Source organism: Saccopteryx leptura, chromosome 2 (assembly GCF_036850995.1).
Source record: "Saccopteryx leptura isolate mSacLep1 chromosome 2, mSacLep1_pri_phased_curated, whole genome shotgun sequence".
Classification (NCBI taxonomy): Eukaryota; Metazoa; Chordata; class Mammalia; order Chiroptera; family Emballonuridae; genus Saccopteryx; species Saccopteryx leptura.
Window position 1 is genome coordinate 244,743,893 of NC_089504.1, and position 22,650 is coordinate 244,766,542.

The 22,650-nt window shown below is 42.5% G+C and overlaps 2 protein-coding genes across 2 annotated transcripts; one reads left to right on the top strand and one right to left on the bottom strand.

Moving 5' to 3' along the window:
• Nucleotides 1-91: 91 nt before the first annotated feature.
• Nucleotides 92-9,857, top strand: VPS29 (VPS29 retromer complex component). The gene is made up of 4 exons (XM_066370940.1): nt 92-165; nt 6,476-6,667; nt 8,870-9,105; nt 9,357-9,857. The coding sequence occupies exons 1-4, from the start codon at nt 163-165 to the stop codon at nt 9,472-9,474; spliced, it is 549 nt and encodes a 182-aa protein (XP_066227037.1). The 5' UTR covers nt 92-162; the 3' UTR covers nt 9,475-9,857.
• Nucleotides 9,858-9,990: 133 nt separating this feature from the next.
• On the bottom strand, nt 9,991-22,517 carry FAM216A (family with sequence similarity 216 member A). The gene is given in 7 exon segments (XM_066370939.1): nt 9,991-11,231; nt 13,154-13,236; nt 13,782-13,965; nt 14,039-14,168; nt 17,077-17,198; nt 17,417-17,435; nt 21,952-22,517. Coding segments are annotated over 7 exon segments (768 nt in total). The 5' UTR covers nt 22,066-22,517; the 3' UTR covers nt 9,991-11,115.
• Between the last annotated feature and the right edge of the window lie 133 nt (nt 22,518-22,650).

Genomic DNA, 22,650 nt, shown 5'->3' on the forward strand with positions numbered 1-22,650 from the left:
CAGCTTCGCTTTACGGCGGGGAAGAGCCTATGCGGGCCACCGTACAGCGATCCCCTGTCGAGATCGCTTTTCATTGGTCGTGGGCAAGGTGGGCGGTTCGCCGAGGACACTAAGGAAGAGGGCGGCGGCGGCGGTGGTGACTGAGCGGAGCCCAGTGACAGGATGGTGAGGATGGCAGCTGCGGCGACCGAGCCCTGGCTTTCGGCCGGAGTGCTGCGTTAAAGGGAGCCTCTGGGCGTCTCCCGGGCGAGGGTTTGGGTGATCCCGGAGGTCTGGGCGGGCTCAGCCTCGGCCCGGGCCTGAGGACGGCCCAGGGGGAGGAAAGGGACGTGAGGGAGCGGCCACTTCGGGGTACAGTCGGCTCTGGCCTGGCACCTCCGCCCCAGGGGCCCGAGGACGTGTGAGGGGAAAGGGGGCCACTCTCAGCTGCCGGTCCTGTCCCGAGACCCGCACGCCCGAGCCGGGAAAAGCCTCGGCCTGTCCTTCCACCGTCCCCGAGAAAGGGGCATGGTTTCCAGACGTTTCCCCGCCTGCGTCTTCCGCCCGGAAAGCCGCTCCCGCTGGTTGGGGTGTGCGGGCTACTCCCCGCTCCCCGATGGGCGAAAGCTGGCTCCTCGGATGCAGAACGGGAAGTAGCGGGCGGGATCCCTGACCCGTTGTCGTGTGCCAGCAAGGGAGAGGAGACAAAACGATCTCTTTCGTCCCTGAAACGTGCAGCTGCCATTGCGCTGTGGTCCCAAAGGACTGCGTTTCTGACTCTTCGCATGGCTGGAACTACCTGTGCACTTAGGATGCTGCGACCCTTTAGAGGAGGAATGATTCCTGAACGGTCTGTGGACTCCTTGAAATTGGAAGATTTTGAGAATATGGACGTTTTTCTGGGTAAAGGGCCAGTGTTGGTGCTAGTGGAGCAGTTTGGGGAGCTTTGCTTGAAATCATCAGATTGCCCCAGATTGCCTCCAGGCCTGCGCGTCCCCCGCTCGCCCCCAGTAGCTTGCTACGCCCGAGTCCTCCCGACAGAAAAACTCAGCTGCTCCTTGCGAGGGCTCAGAGCTACAACCAGTTTTCAGAGGTGCCCTTGACCCCCTAAAATGTGAAGAACCGTTTCAAAAGGAGCTCTGATTATCTTGGTGTTTGTGTTAATAAGGTGTAACTATGAAGGGACTTTTGTTTCTGATGGGTCCCTATTGCATTTTTAAGATGATCACGATTCAATGACAAGACATAGCCTTTGAGGTAACTTATAGACGTGACAAAGGTTTATGGTATGTGCTTCTCTACATAATGTAAACGGCTTTGATCTCATTTTTGATTTTTGTTTCTAAACAGACAGCAGTTTCGAGCAATTCATTTTACAGTAATTTTGAGATAAGTGATCCTTGGGAGAAGATGAAATTTCTTAGCACGTTTCTGAAACGTTTTTGAGAGATGAATACTTTTTTAGGGTAATTGTACTGATACAGCACTTTTCATGTCAAATAGAAAGAACTGGGCAAAATTTAGCATTAGCCAATTATTTTATGATTGAAAGCATTCTATTTGGCAAAGATCGTGAACATTCAACACTCAGTGGTATCCAGGAGGCTGTACACAGCAAATTCAGGTGTGGGGAAGGTCCATTTTTATCTGGAGGAATATGTTTTTCTCATTTTTAGTTGGTGACTTCATTAGTAATGACCTAATGACAGCATAATTTTACAATTAAAATTTTTAACATAAGAGAATTAAAATTAATATATTTGAGGAGTAATTAGGCCATAAGAATCCAAAATATGTTAGCTTTCATTTAAGTTATGACTGATGAACTTTCCAGATTGTCTTATAAAATTCTAAACAAAACAGGAAGGGAAGGGATGAGAGTCAATGTGGAAAATAAGATTAGGAAAAGAAAAAGTTAAGGCAAATTTTTTTTAAAAAGTGTGTGTGCATGCGTGTATGTGTCACATTTAAAATATAGTAATTGGTTCCTTTGGTATTTTGAGCAAAGCTGATTTTTAACATTTTCTTTCATAATACTCAGAAATCATTAACAATTGTTTTGGTTGCATTTCATTTGATATGAGGGTTTTTTTTGTTCTTTTTTTTAGTTTGTTTCTTTTTGTTGCTTTCTTTTAACATTGGTCATGTTTCACCCTTTTTTTTCATCCCCCTGTCTGCAATCAACTTCTTCATTCCACTAAGGCTGGGCACAGAGTAAGTTTCTTCTCTAGCTCCTCCTAATAATGGTGGTTGGGTATCTGAGTACTGGGATTTTCACCCTTTTATAATCTATCAAATAGGAAGTAGCCAAATTCCTATTCTTTGATTGGGTTGATTCTTTATTTGAATTTAACAAGACTGCCATTTCTAGGATCTTTTGCTTTCTTAAAAGACTCTGTAATCTATATCTAACCTGAACTGTCAAAGTGTGGAATTTGGGCAAGGACATTTCTCAAAATATGACATTTGGTATGTGATGCTATTTCCTCTATAATTTTGTCACCTGCAGGAAATCAGAGTCCTAGTTAGGATCCTTACTAATTAGAAATAATTTCTGTGTGGTCATTCATACAATTTTATCTTTAAAATGATGACAATCTAGGCACACTTGGGCATAATCCATAGTACATTGTAGAATTTAGGTTATCAATCATTATAAAATAATTAGTAAGACATGTATATTATGTCTTACTAATGTTCTTTCTAGTTCATTCAGATTGAACAGCTCATTCATTATTAGCTCCAAACATTTTCAATTTTAATTTTTGTTTGTTGCTTTTAGAGAGAAAGAAAGGAAGAGACAGTAACATCAATTTGTTTCTGTATGTGCCCTTACCATGGATCAGAGCAACCTTTGCATATTAGGACAAAGCTCTAACCAACTGAGCTATCTGGCCAGGGCTCCCCAGACATTTTCAAATCATTATAGACATACACCCTTTTATGGGTTTGAGATGTTTGTTTGTTTTTAATATAGAAGTCTACTTTGTACCTTTTTCTCAAATGCCAGCTTCCTATATTAGCAACATTTTTTTTTCCACAGAGACAGAGAGTCATAGAGAGGGATAGATAGGGACAAACAGACAGGAAGGGAGAGAGACAAGAAGAATCAATCATCAGTTTTTCGTTATGACACTTTAGTTCAAGGGTCGGGAACCTATGGCTCGCAAGCCAGATGTGGCTCTTTTGATGGCTGCATCTGGCTCGCAGACAAATCTTTAATAAAAAAATAATAACATTAAAAATATAAAATATTCTCATGTATTACAATCCATTTCCTAAAACCGCTCATGTTCATGGTTGCAGGTGGCTGGAGCTAATCACAGCTGTCCTCCAAGACAACACCAATTTTTATTGGATAATGCCTAACGTACACGGGTCGTTGTATGGCTCTCAAGAAATTACATTTTAAAATATGTGGCGTTCATGGCTCTCTCAGCCAAAAAGGTTCCCGACCCCTGCCTTAGTTGTTCATTGATTGATTTCTCATATGTGCCTTGACCGCAGACCTTCAGCAGACCGAGTAACCCCTTGCTCGAGCCAGCAACCTTGGGTCCAAGCTGGTGAGCTTTTGCTCAAACCAGATGAGCCTCCGCTCAGCTGGTGACCTCGGGGTCTGGAACCTGGGTTCTCCGCATCCCAGTCCGACACTCTATCCACTGTGCCACCGCCTGGTCAGGCTTAGCTACATATTCCAGTTGATACCTGAAGGGATCCCTCTGCAAAGATGAAGATTGCTCTATCTCCTGGTATTTTGTTTTGATTACCAATGAAGGTGGAAACTTCATGGTGGTTTTTAGTTTTACAGATGTTTTATCCATCTGGATTGAAACAATATGTCATTGAACAAATACCAGCTGAATCTACTCTTTATAAAGAAGAAACTTATTCACAATTTCTTCTAAATTGCACTAATTTTACTGCAGTTACTCTATATCCTGATAACAGTTCCTCTCCTATGTAATCATTCTGATCTTTGTTGCAAGATAAATCAAGCTTGTTTTAATAATTTTAATTTCACACATTTTGTTTTTGATTAATTTTAATTTATGAAGTCAGTGGTGACAAAACTATTTTCTGTTTTATAATATTTTAGCTATTGTTTTCTTTGATAATAAAGAATAGTTACGCCTTTTTAAAAAGCAGCTAAGGGCATGTACATTTATGGATGGGACGTCTGTGTGGGAAAACATGCTGTCATGAATGAAGATGCTTATGCTAATCAACATGAAGAAATTTATTGTCTTTTGGAGGGCAGATATTTTTAGGGGAACTTTTTAAATTTTTTCCAGTGAGAAGGGGGGGCAAGGGGCAGACAGACAGACTCCCCCATGCCCTTGACTGGGATCCACCTGGCATGCCCACCAGGGGCAATGCTCTACCCATCTGGGGCATTGCTCTGCTGCAACCGTAGCCAATCTAGTGCCTGAAACAGAGGTCACAGAGCCATCCTCAGCACCCTGGCCACCTTTGCTCCAGTGGAACCTTGGTTGCGGGAGGGGACGAGAGAGACAGAGAGGAAGGAGAGGGGGAAGGTTGAAGAGCAGATGGGCGCATCTCCTGTGTGCCCTGGCCAGGAATCGAACCCAGGACTTCCACAGGCCAGGCCGACACTCCACTGCTGAGTCAACCAGCCAGGGCCTACGTGGCCTTTTTTTTTTTTTTTACAAAAACAGAGAGAGGGATAGATAGGGACAGACAGACAGGAATGGAGAGAGATGAGAAGCATCAGTCATCAGTTTTTCGTTGCAACACCTTAGTTCATTGATTACTTTCTCATATGTGCCTTGACCGTGGGCCTTCAGCAGACCCAGTAACCCCTTGCTCAAGCCAGCGACCTTGGGCCCAAGCTGGTGAGCTTTGCTCAAACCAGATGAGCCATGCTCAAGCTGGCGACCTTGGGGTCTCAAACCTGGGTCCTTGGCATCCCAGTCCAACGCTCTATCCACTGCGCCACCGCCTGGTCAGGCCTATGTGGACTTTTTGATGACATTCTGAATTAATATTTATATGTAAAATTTTTTATATTAAAATTATACAGGATTAAGATCTTTATATTCTTTTATATGTAAGAACAGATTTTTTTTGTTATTGACACTATGTTGCAACTCTAAACCACTTGCTAAATTAATCTCTTATTTAGCTGATCTCTTCTTTTTTAATGCTCTAATGCACATGAAAGATTGTGAAAATGTTATTTTACATTTGGAAACTAAACAGGGTACATCAGCAATTTAATCTATACAATGAAAATATGACAGGATTTCTAATGAAAGAGAAGATAAAGATTATAATTCAAAAGCACATGTTGTCTTATTGAAACTGTTTAAAACCTACACTGTTTTTATTCCTCTGTGAGGTGTAGCAAATAGTTTTAAGTAGCAAGTTTGTAAATTTTGGATACTGTTCCTCCAAATAGTGGTCAGTCTAGTAAACATAATTATAGAATTAGCTTTTTTCTCTATCATTATGTTTTTAGCAATTTTTATTTAATGTTCCTGGAATCAGTAATGAGATTTTACATTATAATTGCAGAAATGTGAGTGACCGTATCAGTCTTCAGAAATCCCATAGGGCCCCATAGTATATTTTAATTTTGCAATTTTGTTATTCATTGTAATTTCTGGATCCCTAAATGAATTACTTTAGAAAGCTTGACTTTTTTTTTTTTTTTTTTTTTGGTATTTTTCTGAAGTTGGAAACGGGGAGGCAGTCAGACAGACTCCCACATGCGCCTGACTGGGATCCACCCGGCATGCCCACCAGGGGACGATGCTCTGCCCATCTGGGGCGCTGCTCTGTTGCATCCAGAGCCATTCTGGTGCCTGAGGCAAAGGCCATAGAGCAGTGGTTCTCAACCTGTGGGTTGCCACCCCGATGGGGGTCGAACGACCAAAACACAGGGGTCACATAAAGCCATCGGAAAATACATATTTATTATACAATACATTTTTAAATAAAATATGTATTTCCGATGGCCAGGTTCACGACCCACAGGTTGAGAACCGCTGCCATAGAGCCATCCTCAGCGCCCGGGCCAACTTTGCTACAGTGGAGCCTCGGCTGCGGGAGGGGAAGAGAGAGACAGAGAGGAAGGAGAGGGGGAGGGGTAGAGAAGCAGATGGGCGCCTCTCCTGTGTGCCTTGGCCGGGAATCGAACCTGGGACTCCTGCACGCCAGGCTGACGCTCTACCACTGAGCCAACTGGCCAGGGCCTAGAAAGCTTGATTTTATTCTTGGTAAATAGACTGATCTATATAGTAGTATACCTGTTTGTGATCGAATTTTTAAAAATTGATTTGGAACAGGGTACGTTAACATGTGTGATATGTGTTTGTTTAAATGGTCATGATAAGGAACTGTATGAATAATTTCTGCTTTTTTGTGTTCTGGAATCTCTGATTATTTTAATTTAAAAGGGGAACTTTTAGAGGAGAGTATTTTGTTTTGACATCATGTTTAACATTACATCTTGTCTCACCTTGACACTTTAAAGTTGGTGTTGGTATTAGGAGACCTGCACATCCCCCACCGGTGCAACAGTTTGCCGGCTAAGTTCAAAAAACTGCTGGTACCAGGAAAGATTCAGCACATTCTCTGCACTGGAAATCTTTGCACCAAAGAGAGTTATGATTATCTCAAGACTCTGGCTGGTGATGTTCATATTGTAAGAGGAGACTTCGATGAGGTAATGTATTTCACTTTCCTACTCAATATTTTCCTTTTCTTCGTTCTCACATATAAAATTTTATACTTTAGACCAGTTTCTCAACTGTTAAGGTTTCCTCCACCAAATATAAAATTACTACACAACCCCTTCCTGTCTGAAAATCACTGATTTTAGACTACTCAATAAACATATTAAACACTTGTTCTAATAACTAAATTGATATGGAGTGAAAGTGGTTTTGTCACTATTTTTTGTAGATCTGTCATTTAGTTTATTGACTTTTTGTCATGAACCTCTCACCACCACCACCTCTACTACTATGTTCCAAACACCATATCACTTTCTTGTATTCCTGATTCTACCTTTCCTCCCTCCACAGTTTGTTCTCCAAGTAGATATCAGAATGATTCTTTTTAGGTGAAGTAAGATCACATCACTAATCTGTTGAAAACTCTGCCATGACTCTCTGTTACAGGATTAATTAACTATAAAGGGGCATCAGAAGTTTTGAGGAGGTCATAGAATTGTTTTGTATCTTGATTGTGGTGGAAACATGGCTACACATTTGTCAAAACCCCTTGAATTGTGCACTAAAAAGGAAAGTATGTAAATTACATCTCATTAAACCTGACTTTAAAAAAGGAAAAAATAAGTTAGATTATTTTTAAACTGGATTTCCAATTTTGCAAAATTAATTAATAATGAGATTTCAGGCAAATTACATTCTCTTTCTGGTCACAGTTTCCTTTTTTTTTTAAGTGAACCTGATCAGTTTTATTAGCTTTATTTACCATCATATAAATAACCAATACTTTCTCTCCTATTTCATGAACTGTTTACCATCTCAGCACTATCTTAAGTGTCAGAAATCACCCTGACCCCACCCTTGCTGATGTCCCAGAGTTGCCTAAGATCCAACCCTACAATCATAACCTCAGTCCTGTTTCATGACATTAAGTGTGTGTGCCCTGGGTGGTGGCTGTTTGGGTGTTTCTATGTAAATATGATTGGAATAAGTGATTTTTAAGACCCCTGCCAGAACTAACATAGCATGATTTGAAATAAATCTGAATCTAGTATGAAAAATTTATTTTGTATTTCTGGGAATATAAGCTTTTTCAAGTTATTTAACTTCATTGATGTTTTTTAATGGGGCGCCTTTATACCAAACTGAATGACCATAGTATCTCTTTTTGTGTGTGTGTGGATTTAAAAAAGAATTTGGGGAAACTAGAGGTGACATAGAGGTGAAGGACACAGGGATGAGAACAGAAGGGCAAACTTCTTGTCAATAATTAGAATATAGATCTGGTTTGTTTAAAAAAAAATTAGAGGTCTATTTATATTATGCTAAAGACAGTTTCAGTAGCAAGAATTCAAATTTTTGCTACAAATTTGCTAAATTCACAGACCTTGGAGCCATACTACCAGGGTTTAGATCTTGGTTCAACCACTTATAACATGTGACCTTGGACAGGTTTTTTAACCTCTCTATGCCTCAGTTTTTGTTGTTGTTTTTTGGATTTTCTTTAATCCCTAAAATGGAGGTCAGAATAGAATTTACCTCTTGGGATTGTTTTTAAATATATTAGGTAGGTTGATATTTATAAGGCCCTTAAAATCGTGCCTGGTTCATACAGGTACCATATGTTTTAACATGCATTATTTTAATGCATCTATATAACATTTTTTTAAGATTTTATTTCTTGAATTTGGAGAGAGGAGAGAGAGACAGAAAGGGGGGAAGAGCAGGAAGCATCAACTCATAATAGTTGCTTGTCATATGTGCCTTGACCAGGCAAGCCCAGGGTTTTGAACTAGCGACCTCAGCATTCCAGGTCAATGCTTTATCCGCTGTACCACCACAGGTCAGGCACATCTATATAATTATTAAAGCCTGTGGTATAATTTAACACAGCTTACAGGTCAAATGCCTAAGATTTTTAGGTAGAGGAAACTAACAAATTTGGGAGGATAATTACTTCCTACATCATGCCCAAAAGAATCCATATTCTATAAAAATAAGCACAGAAAGGGATTGCATGAAAAATTCCTGTTATGTTTTGAGCATAGTTGCAGACTTAGAGCTGAGAAGAAATCAAATATTTAATAAATGTGTTGGCTGTGGAGGAAAACATCCATATGAGATAGAATAAAAGCAGGTTTTTAAACATTAGTATCTCTAAAACATTTTTTTCTTATGTCTATTTCTTATTTTAGAATCTGAATTATCCAGAACAGAAAGTTGTGACTGTTGGGCAGTTCAAAATTGGTTTGATCCATGGACATCAAGTTATTCCATGGGGAGATATGGCCAGCTTGGCCCTGTTGCAGAGGCAGTTTGATGTGGACATTCTTATATCAGGACACACACATAAATTTGAAGCATTTGAACATGAGAATAAATTCTACATTAACCCAGGTTCTGCCACTGGAGCATATAATGCCTTGGAAACGTGAGTAGTATGTAATTTGGAAACTTGGGAGTTTTATAAATTTAATAATTGCATGTGTGATTTTTCATAAAAGAGAAATGCAACCCTTTTAGATAATTACAGCCTTTTTGGCTATCTTCTTTTGGTGATTATTCTTTTTAATATGTAACAACCAGATTTCTCCTTGAATCCAAATTGTCATCTTAAATTGAAATTTATCGTAACGCAGCTTTTTAGTACAAAACACTGACATTATTTGTGTTTTTTTCCAGAAACATTATTCCTTCATTTGTGTTGATGGATATCCAGGCTTCTACAGTTGTCACTTATGTGTATCAGCTAATTGGAGATGATGTGAAAGTAGAACGAATTGAATACAAAAAATCTTAAAACCAGGCCTATCTTGATTGTTCTGTTTTTGTGTTGTTGTTTTTTTTTAATTCCTCTGTTCAAATCAAGTAATTAAACATTTAAGAGCCACAAAATTGTATCACTTTTCTACTTTGCAGTAAAATATATCGTCTTCTGTTAATACAATGTTCTAAGTTTCTTGTAAACTATAAGAATTTATTTAGCTTAAGTATATGATTTCTATGAAAAAAATGTCCACCACACAGTAAATGCTCACATGTTAAGAAAAATTTATCCTTGTAAATATTTTCAAAGTTGGTATTTGGAGCTTTATTACAAAAGGTAGTGCACAAGGAAAAAGAATCTGGAATCTCTTGTATACATTTTTCTCTTCTCCAGTAATAAAGTTACCTTTCAATTTATACTTTTTGATAAACTGTTTTAATTTTTAAAAATCATAAAAATGAGAGACAAATGAAACTGTGGAAAAGTATTGAAGTGATCAGGTGGATGAGATGACCTTCCAGAGCTCTCTCTTTTTTTTTGAGAGGAGAGAGTGAGAGAAAGGGATGGGGGTGGGGGTAGAAACAGAAGCATCAACTCATAGTAGTTGCTTGTAGTATGTGCCTTGACCCGCAAGCCCAGGGTTTCAAACAGATTACCTCAGCGTTTCAGGTCGAGGCTTTACCCACTGCGCCACCACAGGTCAGGCCAGAGCTCTTTCATTTCTTACAACTTCTGGGTCATAATGTTGGACTCAGATTTCATTTTCTAAATAGCATGTCATCTGAACATATTAAATCAGTGGAAATTCTTCAAACTGCTGCTTTAAATTTCCTGTTCCTATTTTTCAAGTTTTAACAAAGAAAAAAAAATTTTTTAAACAGTAATGTTTTGATGGGAAGCACACTAAAGTGAATATATAATTTAAGGAACCCTCTCATTAGTGCAACTCCTTCCAACTTAATCTGGTTTTAGAAGCCAAGTATATGTGTGACAATTTTCATAAATGGGGCAAACTGATATTTCCATTTTTAAGTTGTATTCAAGCAGCAAATATTTAATAAGCACCTTTTTTTTCTTTAAAAAAATTTTTTTAGATAGAGGGGAGAGAGAGGGAGAGAAGCAGAAAGCATCAACTTGTAGTAGTTGCTTCCCGTATATGCCTCAACAGGGCAAACCCAGGGTTTTGAACTGGCGACCTCAGCATTCCCAGTTGAAGTTTTTATCTACTGCACCACCACAGGTCAGGCTATTAAGCACCTTCTTCACAGGCCAGGGTGTTCTCTATCAAATGCTACGCCATATTAGTGTATTTTAGAGTTTCCTCAGCCCAATCAAGAAAAGACTCATCCCATATCTGAATGTTCTTGTTTTAGGACGTATTGTAAACAGAAGAATTGTACGATGTATTTTTCAGATTTAAAGAAAATTCAATTCTATGTGACAAAATTTTAATTGTATCTAGAAACAAAAGCATATTTACACGTAGACTTTATTACACAAATATCATTGGAACATGGAATTACATCAAACCAATTACATTGTTGTAGAAGTTTGTGAACAAAACAAAATTACTTAATGACTACATGATGAATAGTAATAGTGTTCTAAATGTAGATAAGAGAGTTCTCAACCCCTGCTCCTACCTTGGGCACATCTGTACACAAACCAAGACTGTCAGGTAAACATCAGATGTTCTCCCTGTTCCTCAATTGACATTGATTGCATACACTTACTTAGTACATCTTCCTTTTTTTCTTCATCCATGTGTGATTCAAAATTATTTGTAGAAACTGAAGACAAAAAAAAAAGTTTATAAAGTCTGTTTTGGAAACAAAATTGTATTTCATCCTGAAAATTGAGATTTGTATATAAGAAGAATCTTCAAAATGATCTACCTTATTAATAAACCTTTAGCAAAAACAGATTGCCTGTAGTTTTCAAAACTTAATAACAATTCCCTCTTCCTCCAAATCTCTTCTTTTTTTCTTTTCTGTGAGAGAGAGGGACAGACAGGAAGGGAGAGAGATGAGAAGCATCAACTTTTCATTGCAGCACTTTAGTTGTTCATTGATTGCTTTCTCATATGTGCCTTGATGGGGGGGCTACAGCAGAGCAAGTGACCCTTTGCTCAAGCCAGAAACCTTGGGCTCAAGCCAGTAACCTTGGGGTCATGTCTCTGATCTCACACTCAAGCCAGCAACCCCACACTCAAGCTGGTGAGCCTGCACTCAACCCAGCGACCTCAGGGTTTCGAACCTTGGTCCTAAGCATCCCAGTCCGATGCTCTATCCACTGCACCACCTGGTCAAGCCAAATCTCTTTTTAAAAGAAGATACCCAGGCCCTGGCCAGTTGGCTCAGCGGTAGAGCGTCGGCCTAGCGTGCGGAGGACCCGGGTACGATTCCCGGCCAGGGCACACAGGAGAAGCGCCCATTTGCTTCTCCACCCCTCCGCCGCGCCTTCCTCTCTGTCTCTCTCTTCCCCTCCCGCAGCCAAGGCTTCATTGGAGCAAAGATGGCCCGGGCGCTGGGGATGGCTCTGTGGCCTCTGCCTCAGGCGCTAGAGTGGCTCTGGTCGCAACATGGCGACGCCCAGGATGGGCAGAGCATCGCCCCCTGGTGGGCAGAGCGTCGCCCCTGGTGGGCGTGCCGGGTGGATCCCGGTCGGGCGTATGCGGGATTCTGTCTGACTGTCTCTCCCTGTTTCCAGCTTCAGAAAAATGAAAGAAAAAAAAAAAAAAGAAGATACCCAGCACAGTACTGTATTCTACCCAAGTTATTTTATAGCAAATTTATTTGACTAAGTCCTATTTTCCCTTTGCTTTTAAAATCTTTTGGTCAAAAGGAAGTTATAGTTTAATCATTCTCTGTTTTCTTTAAGTTCCTTTTCATCTCTCTTCTCTTGGGAACTACCAGGACCTTTCTGCTACCACAGGTTTCCTGCAGTTCTTTTTGGAACCAGAATTACCTTCACTTCTTGGATATGGCATGGCATTTAAAGCAGAGCGGAATGGTGCTGTCACACAGTAACAGGATATGAGTTCAGAAGGCCTATTTCCCTACTTCCTATCCACTTACCTACTCACTGTGGTAGTCACTACGAAATTAACTTTCACTTAATCCTTTCCACGCTATCAATTCTGAGGACAACTTTTGAACATTTGGTCTTTCTTCCTCTTTTGCCTTTTTCATTTTGTAGTATTCTGTAATTGTTATAGAGGGATCCTTTATGCTGATCCTTCCCAAGTCTGGATTGGTCAGAGTTGCTCTGTCAACTGCTTGGCTTGCTTCCACTGGTTTGTTAAATGTTAAAATGGTACCAGTTATAATAACCCTTTGTAAACAAATTGATGCTATTCAAAATTTTTAGTCCACCCAAAAATGGCACTGCCCCATAAAAGTAGTGCTGTGGCTTGAAAAAGTCATGTCTTTGTGAATCTGGGTTCTGATAAATTCATTCTCTGTTAAATCTCTGACCTTGATATATCTTTATTTAGAATTAGAAATACCTTGACTCTTACTCCTCTGAGCAGTGTGTTGTTTTAAATAAAACCAAAAATATATTTCATGTTTAGTTTTATTTGAAGCTATAAAAGCAAATCACATTCTAAGTTTTCAATGTCTTCTGTAATAGAAATGAATCTATATTGGCTTTAATTCTTTTTTAAGCATAAGATCTTTAAAAATGAATATTTTTAAAATTCCACATTTACCTGATTGCATGAACAGTCTGTCTGGTTTTCTAAAAATCTTCAGCCACTTATATCTTGTTTTAGACACATAGCCAGTTTTTAGACTATAAGAAAGAGAAGCATATTAATTGGAACCAGCAAAGTGAACAGCTGCTTAATGCATGTGGAAGACTACACAAATTCTCAGTAAGCTACCAGCATCGCCAAAGAACCTGAATTCTGTGACTTAATTAACCCTAAACTGCAAAGCTAACTATTGTTCAGGTTGAATAATTAGGCTTCTTACCTCTTTTTTCCTCCTTTTTTGTTTATAGTATTCCCCTGTGCAGAAGCAACCATATACTTCTACTTTTGGAAGTGTTTGTATTATTTTGAATTCGAGTGGGAATTGCTGAAAAGGGAAGTCTTCTATATCTCTAGCTGATCAAGAAATGTTTACAATTCCACAATATAAGTTCTAAAAGATGTGGCATATCCCAGTCAGCTCAGTAAAGATACTGTAAGATAACATCCATTTGTGCTTTTTGTCGAGCCTAGTCTGAACTTAGCAAAGTAAATAGATTAGGAAACACAAGCTTTCATACCAGTTAACTACCCTTCAGATAAAGTTGGGGCACACTTTCCTCCTTTTAGACAAGAAGAGACAGACCCTCCTTTGGTTCTCACTGGTCTCCAAAGGGAACACTGGATGATAATTTCAGGTGCAGACGCAGCTGCCGTGCTGAAAGGCCCAGAGTTCTCTCTCTCCAGTTGGTGTCGCCACACAGTGCAGGGGTAATGCTGCTTCTGAGAGTGACGAGGACTGAGGCGGCCCCTGTGATGAATGAGGACACCTGTCATACCACCTCAGTTAGAAGACCCTCTCGTTTCTTGTGACAATTCGTAAGTAACTATAGATGCACCTGCCTGGTGTTTGAGAGCTGCGCTGGATCATATGCATGTACTGCCTCTTCAGCATCACCCTCAGATAGTTCGCATCACAGATCTTAGCAATGCGGCACAGGTAACACTCCCAGCCTGTGCTGTGGTCTGGATGCTAACAGACAGAAGGTGTATAGGATTTTATCCAAAAGGATAAATGTTCATCAGAGTTGTACCATCTGTACATTTTTTTTCCAAAGTGAGGAGTGTGTGTGTGTGGGGGGGGGGACGACAGACAGACTCCCACATGTGCCCAACTGGGATCCACCCGGCATGCCCACCAGGGGGCGATGCTCTGCCCATCTGGGCCTTGCTCAGCTGCAATTGGAGCCATTCTAGCGCCTGAGGCAGAGGCCATGGAGCCGTCCTCAGCGCCCAGGCCAACTTTGCTCCAATGGAGCCTTGGCTGCAGGAGGGGAAGAGAGAGATAGAAAAGGAGGAGAGGTGGAAGAGTGGAAAAGTAAATGGGCGCTTCTCCTGTGTGCCCTGTGCCAGGAATTGAACCCAGGAATTCCACAAGCGAGGCCAACGCTCTACGGCTGAGCCAACCGGCCAGGGCCCCACCTGTACATTTTGCTTAAGCAAATTCAACTACGTTAATTTGGCCAAGAAGGGAGAAAAAGAAATGGCCAGTTAAACAGTACAAGTAACAATCTGCTTGCCATTTCCATTCAAGAGATTCAGATGCCTAGTGAGGTTTGAGAACCGCTGCCCTAGAAGACTAAGGAAAACAGAATCTGCTGTTAATGTCAGTGAGTCTCAATTCTCACGTGCCTCTCAGTGAATGTGGGCATCTCACCTTCTATATAACGTAGTATCTAAAAGCAACCTAATTATTCTAAGTTTAACCAAAGAAACAGTCTTTTTCAGCAGCAGAAGAGTAACAGTGTTGGACAGGCTGATAGTCTGAAGATCTCAGATATAAGTAATTTTATGCAGGACTCCACTGATGCATGTATATATATCTCTGTGTGTGTGCGCACACACACACACACACACACACATACAGGATTTACTGAACTGTACAGGTAATCAGAAAAAAAATTTAACTGTTAGTCAGGAAAACTTAACCAGTTGGCACAAATCTTTAATAAGACTAATATGTGCTGCTCTGGAGAGGATACTCTGGCAGCTGTGATCTTTAATGGGTAATACAGGACAAAGTATCATAAAGCCCTGAAAGAACTCTTTTTTTTTTTTTCTTTTTGTATTTTTCTGAAGCTGGAAATGGGGAGAGACAGTCAGACAGATTCCCGCATGCGCCCGACCGGGATCCACCCGGCACGCCCACCAGGGGCGACGCTCTGCCCACCAGGGGGCGATGCTCTGCCCCTCCGGGGCGTCGCTCTGCCGCTACCAGAGCCACTCTAGCGCCTGGGGCAGAGGCCAAGGAGCCATCCCCAGCGCCCGGGCCATCCTTGTTCCAATGGAGCCTCGGCTGCGGGAGGGGAAGAGAGAGACAGAGAGGAAGGAGGGGGTAGGGGTGGAGAAGCAGATGGGCGCTTCTCCTATGTGCCCTGGCCGGGAATCAAACCCTGGTCCCCCGCACGCCAGGCCGACGCTCTACTGCTGAGCCAACCGGCCAGGGTCTTTTTTTTCTAATTTTTTTTTTTTTTTTTCAGAGACAGAGAGTGAGTTAGAGAGAGGGATAGACAGGGACAGACAGAGATAAGAAGCATCAATCATTAGTTTTTCATTGCGCGTTGCAACATCTTAATTGTTCACTGATTACTTTTTCATATGTGCCTTGACCACGCGCCTTCAGCAGACTGAGTAACCCCTTGCTGGAGCCAGCGACCTTGGGTCCAAGCTGGTGAGCTTTTGCTCAAACCAGATGAGACTGCGCTCAAGCTGGCGACCTCGAGGTCTCGAACCTGGGTCCTCTGCATCCCAGTCAGACGCTCTATCCACTGCACCACCGCCTGGCCAGGCTGAAAGAACTCTTATGATAAGAAATCTGTACTGATAAAATTCTTGCATTTATTCGTAAATTTACCCGATAGACATATATAGACTCCTGCACAAGATGCTGGGTGTACTTTATTTTCTGCAGGGCCTTCCCCTCGAAGTCAGCTATTTTCATATGGTGTGCCACAAGAATTTTAAAACATGACAATACTTGATTGTTCAGTCAGAGGCACTGATCTCTTTTCCCTTAGATTGTCAAATTAAAAAAAAAATGGCAACAGCTAACACAATAGCCATCCAGTGTGAATGAATCAAAATTATACCTATTGTTTGTCAGATCAGCAAAAAAAAAAATTTTATATATATATATATTTTTTGGTATTTCTCTGAAGCTGGAAACGGGAAGAGACAGACAGACTCCCGCATGCGCTCGACCAGGATCCACCCGGCACGCCCACCAGGATGCGACGATTTGCCCACCAGGGGGCGATGCTCTGTCCCTCTGGGGCATCGCTCTGTTGAGACCAGAGCCACTCTAGCGCCTGGGGCAGAGGCCAAGGAGCCATCTCCAGCGCCCGGGCCATCTTTGCTCCAATGGAGCCTTGGCTGCGGGAGGGGAAGAGAGAGACAGAGAGGAAGGAGAGGGGGAGGGGTGAAGAAGCAGATGGGTGCTTTTCCTGTGTGCCCTGGCCGGGAATTGAACCTGGGACTTCTGCACGCCAGACCGACGCTCTACCACTGAGCAAACCGGCCAGGGCTATATATATTTTTTGGTGTGCCACAGAATTTTAGTAATTAGTTCATGTGGGCTGTGAGATGGAAAAGGTTCAAAATCGCTGCTCTATGTAGCTTACCTTCTCCTAACCTGTGGTGGCAGAGTGGATAATTAGCGTCGACCTGGAACGCTGAGGTCACTGGTTCGAAACCCTGGGCTTGCCAGGTCAAGGCGCATGTGGGAGTTGATGCTTCCTGCTCCGCCCTCCCTTCTTTCCCCCCTCTAAAATGAATAAATAAAATATTTTTTAAAAATAGTAGCTTACTTTCAATAAGCAGTTCAGCTCTGAATGCAAAGAGTACTGGTATTTAAATAAAGCTTTGGTAGGTAGTTAGCATGCCTTTAGAAAGGACACATCTGTCATTGGTTTAGGGATATGGACTGTTTGATTTTGAGGAGTCTTCCATAACTCTTGTAGCTTGGCAATGTTGGAGTTCATTTTGTGTCCATCTTTAATTCCATCTGAAGGCAAAGACACAATTATGTGAATTTCAGGAGAAAGATCAGTTCAACAAATTATTTTATTTATTTACTTATTTATTTTACAGAGACAGAGAGAGAGAATCAGAGAGAGGGATAGACAGGGACAGACAGACAGGAACAGAGAGATGAGAAGCATCAATCATTAGTTTTTCGTTGCGCATTGTGACACCTTAGTTGTTCATTGATTGCTTTCTCACATGTGCCTTGACTGCGGGCCTTCAGCAGACGGAATAACCCCTTGCTCGAGCCAACAACCTTGGGTCCAAGCTGGTGAGCCTTTGCTCAAACCAGATGAGCCTGCGCTCAAGCTGGCGACCTCGGGGTTTTGAACCTGGGTCCTCGGCATCCCAGTCTGACGCTCTATCCACTGCGCCACCACCTGGTCAGACAAGTTCAACAAATTATTAAGAGCTGTGTGTGTCAATGATTATTCTGGAGTTAGTAGCATGAGCAAACAGTTAAATTTGAAGAGACTTTCTGATATGCCATTTGGTTTTAGAGCACAAAAATGTAAGATGTTTCTAAATATATTTACTATATATATCACTATATATGGACTACATTATTTTGAACTCAGGCTGAGATGCAAACTCATACTTTTTTCATTAATTGTATGTCAGATCATACTAACCAGGAATATAGATGCAGGATCTGTACTTTAAAGAGTTACAACAAAATTTTATCATTCATTTGACTTTAGTCTATAGTTTCAAAATTCTGTTCCATATTAGACTCAAGATAGAATAACACAAATTTAATCCCTTCAATAAGGCAATGTCAAAATAAAGAGCTTAGCAGAAATTTATCAAAACTCTATTATATAATTTCAGTTATCTCATTGCCTTTTTTTTTTTTTCATTTTTCTGAAGCTGGAAATGGGGAGGCAGTCAGACAGACTCCTGCATGCGCCCGACCGGGATCCACCCGGCATGCCCACCAGGGGGCGATGCTCTGTCCCTCTGGGGTGTCGCTCTGTTGCATCTAGAGCCAGTCTAGCACTTGAGGCAGAGGCCATGGAGTCATCCTCAGCACCCGGGCCATCTTTGCTCCAATGGAGCCTTGGCTGCAGGAGGGGAAGAGAGAGACAGAGAGGAAGGAGAGGGGGAGGGGTGGAGAAGCAGATGGACGCATCTCCTGTGTGCCCTGGCCGGGAATCGAGCCCGGGACTCCTGCACGCCAGGCCGACACTCTACCACTGAGCCAACCGGCCAGGGCTATCTCATTGTCTTAAATACTGATATAGGTAGATTAAAAAAATAATCTTTAGCCTGACCTCTGGTGGTGCAGTGGATAAAGCGTTGACCTGGGAACATTGAGGTTGCCGGTTCAAAACCCTCCACTTGTCTGGTCAAGGCATATATGGGAGTTTATGCTTCCTGCTCCTCCCCCCTTTCTCTCTCTCTCTCTCTGTCTCTCTCTCTCTCTCTCTTCCTCTCCCTCCCACCTCTCTAAAATAAAATAAAAATAAATTCTTTAAAAAAAAATAATCTTTTAATAAAAATAAAAGTTGGAGACATATTCCCAGAAGAATGGAAACTAGTTCTGTTTTAGACATATTAAGACCAGTAACTTTTTTTTTTCTTTTTTTTTTACAGAGACAGAGAGAGTCAGAGAGAGGGACAGGTAGGGACAGAGATGAGAAGCATCAATCATTAGTTTTCATTGCACGTTGCAACACCTTAGTTGTTCATTGATTGCTTTCTCATATGTGCCTTGACCATGGGCCTTCAGCAGACCAAGTAACCCCTTGCTCAAGCCAGCAACCTTGGGTCCAAGCTGGTGAGCTTTTGCTCAAACCAGATGAGCCCTTGCTCAAGCTGGCGACCTCGAGATCTCGAACCTGAGTCCTCTGCATCCCAGTCCGATGCTCTATCCACTGCGCCACCGCCTGGTCAGGCAAGACCAGTAACTTAATTTAGCATATAAACTTCTAGCAATTAGGGGAAAAGCCGTATCTGGCAAAATTTAATCAGGAAATAACTATTTTTATTTTTTATTTATTCATTTTAGAGAGGAGAGAGAGAGAGAGAGAGAGAGAGAGAGAGAGAGAGAGAGAGAGAAAGACGGGAGGAGCAGGAAGCATCAACTCCCATATGTGCCTTGACCCGACAAGTGCAGGTTTTGAACCGGCAACGTCAGCATTCCAGGTCGACGCTTTATCCACTGCGCCACCAAAGGTCAGGCAGGAAATAACTCTTTGTAACACTTTCTTTCTCTCCACACACCCTAGGCAACCATGTTTCCATTCTCTTGAGTTTGATATAAATGGAAAAATGTGAGTAAATTATCTAAGAATATATCGTTTGTGGCCCTGCTAATAAATATTTCTGAGACGCATATAATAACCTGGCATAAAATTTAATTTCTCTAAAGCCTGACAGCATTTCTTTATGAAAAATGGAATATTTTTTTAAAAATAGTAAAAATAACAGTTAAACTCAACAACAAACAACCCAACCAAAATATGGGCAAAGGACTTGGATAGACTTTGGATGTCTCCAAAGAAGATACTCAAATTATCAATAAGTGCACGAAAAGATGCTCACTATCACTAATCATTAGGGAAATGCAAATCAAAATCACAATGAGACATCCATAAGAATACCTGTCATCTAAAAACAGAAAACAGGGGCAGTGGTGCAATGGCTAGAGCATTGACCTGGGAGGCTGAAGATGGAGCTTTGAAACCCTGAGGTCGCCAGCTTGAGCCCAAGGTCGCTGGCTTGAGTAAGGGGTCACTGGCATGGTTGGCGCCCCCTATCCCCCAGTCAAGGCACATATGAGAAAGCAATCAATGAACAACTAAAGCGCCACAACAGTTGATGCTTCTCATCTCGCTTCCTTCCTGTCTGTGTGTGTGTGTGTGTCTCTCTCTCTTTTGCTTGCTAAAACAAAACAAACAAAAAAAACAAAACAAAAAACACACACAAGAAACAAGTATTAGCTATGATGTGGAGAAATGGAACCTACATATTCCTAATGGGAATGTAAAATGGTGTAGATGCTACAGAAACAGTGTGGCAGTTTCTCAAAATATCAAACATACATGGCCATATGATTCAGCAATTCCACTTGAAAACCACATTATTTATATATTTATATGTGTGTGTGTACATTTTTATATCTGTGTATATATAGATATGTGTGCTTTCCCTAAGTAACTGTCAGGACTATAACATTTCCAAGAAAAAGCAAAGTGAATCCAGTTTTAGATAATGTTGAATTGAAATTGCTCCCTCCCAAAAATTAGTGAGACACCTTTGGGGGCTTGTTTTACTCTCCTAACTGCAGCAGCTCTATCCTTTCCTTCAACTGCAAGGAAAATAGCAGCATTGACATATGGGAACAGATGCTCCTCTCTCTCCTCCTCCTCCTCATCCTCTCTCTAAAGTCAATAAAATATACATTTAAAAATTTTACTGATTTTAGAGAGAGAGAGGAAGGAAGAAACAGAAACATCCATACATTCCCGCGTGTGCCCCTACTGGACCAAACCCGCGACCCCTGAGCATTGGGACTAAACTCCAACCAACTGACCTTTCTGCCAGGGCTCTGTAATTAAGGTGTACTAGAACTAAGTCGTTTGGAATGTTTCTAATTTTGTACAAGTTCTTATTTTTCTTTTCTCAAATTAAAACACTCTTCCTTCCTTCCTCCTTTAATTTATTCAATGAGCAAGAATTCATTCATCTTAAAAGGCTATGGGTGGTGCAGGAGCCATGGCTGTGAGCCAAATTAGGGAGGACCTGCCAACAGCTCTCCTTTTTCAGGGAATAATTGATGAAAGGGATAAAGACGTACTGCCTTCAGCAGTGACTGCAGCAACTAATTGTCCAGAAAATAATAGTAAAAGACTGCTGAAAATGAAATAGATTTATGAAGAAAGGAACTTCTGTCTGAAGAAAATGTCAAGATCAAGTGCCTCTAATATTCAGAGTTATGTTTCATTGACGAGTATGAATACCCATTTGACATAAAGGTGACTAATGTCACCCACAGGGAAGTGATTTATTTATTTACGTTTTTTTTTTTTTAGGTGAGAGGAGGGAAGATAGTGAGGCAGACTCCTTCATGGGACTGGTGGGACTGGATTCACCCGGCAACCTCATCTAGGGCCGATGCTGAGTACCCAGCTATTTTTAGCGCCTGAGGCTGATGGGCTCCAACGGAGCTAGGAGCTATCCCTCAGCTGGAAAGGAAGAGGGAGAAAGTGGGGAGAGGGACGCGGGAGAAGGGAAGAAGCAGATGGTCGCTTCTGTGTGCCCTAACCCGGGATGGAACCCGGCACATCCATAGACTAGGCGGAGGCTCTATCCACTGAGCAACCGGCCAGGCTCAGGGAAGTGATTTATTGACTTGAAAGCCCTCTGCAGGGCCGAGGGCTCTGCTCCCGCAGCGTCCCCTGTCCCTCACCCGGTGTAGGTAGGGGTCTGGATGGCCAGACCGCAATTTTTCCAGCAGGTTTCGCAGCGCCCTCTCAGGGCAGAAAGATGCAGTTCAGCGGCTGTCGCAGTCGCCGCGGTGTCTTTGCCCCCAACCCTGTTTAGAAGGCCCTTCTAAACAGTGAGGCGGTGGGCTTCCACATCTCTCATCCTGTCCACCACCAAGGTCCCCCCCCCCCCCCCGCCTCCCACTTCAGTGCACAGGGACCAGTCCACCAGAGCGGCCAGCCTCCAACCCTTCCTCTCCAGGGGGATCCCGACCCGGGGGCCGGTCGCCGTCCTCCCTCGGCCCTCAGGGCTCCGCCGCCTCAGCCGCCGCCGCCGCCCTCGCTCATGGCCCCCGCAGGCGGCTCTGCGGAAGAGCTGCCGTCCGGCCAGGCGGACACCGGACCCTGGCCGGGCATCTCGTCCCGGGGACCCGGACCGCGAGCTGCGGGCGGGTAAAGCTCGCCCCTCTTTCCCTTTCGGGACAGCCGGGCGATATTGGGGGCGAAGGGGCGGAACGCCGGCTTGTAGCCCCCGCTGGTGCGCTCCGGTCACTGCCCGAATGGCTTCGGGAGAGGGGCAGGGGTTCTCTAGCTGACAGCGCGTTTGCACGTTTGCATTTTTTGGTGGACGGATGCGTCACGGAAAGGTAATATACACACGCTCTCTAAAACAGGAGGTGACTTTCACCTCAGGTTTCCAGACCCTCGGCAAATTTGGAAATCTTGAGTGTCACCGGAGAGGTCAAACATCAGTACGCAAACCAAGGACCAAGCATCCCGCGCAGGAACGCTGAACGATAAGCCGTTCATCCGTTGATCCGTTAACATTATCACCAAGGCAACCAGGCTTCGACCGTCTCGCAACCGCGGACTTCCACCAACCACTTTTGCGCATGCGCAAACAATTCGCGAGGTTTTCTCAAGACGCGTTTCACATGGGATTTGACCTGCGGGATTCTCCGTAGTTAGAGGTGTGGCAGAAGAGAACGTGTAAACGGAATT

Bases quoted from the DNA above. Each gene is read 5' to 3' on its own strand.
- VPS29 (XM_066370940.1), top strand. The intron at 6,668-8,869 runs GTAATGTATTTC...TTCTTATTTTAG, and splicing joins TAAGAGGAGACTTCGATGAG to AATCTGAATTATCCAGAACA. The intron at 9,106-9,356 runs GTGAGTAGTATG...GTTTTTTTCCAG, and splicing joins GCATATAATGCCTTGGAAAC to AAACATTATTCCTTCATTTG.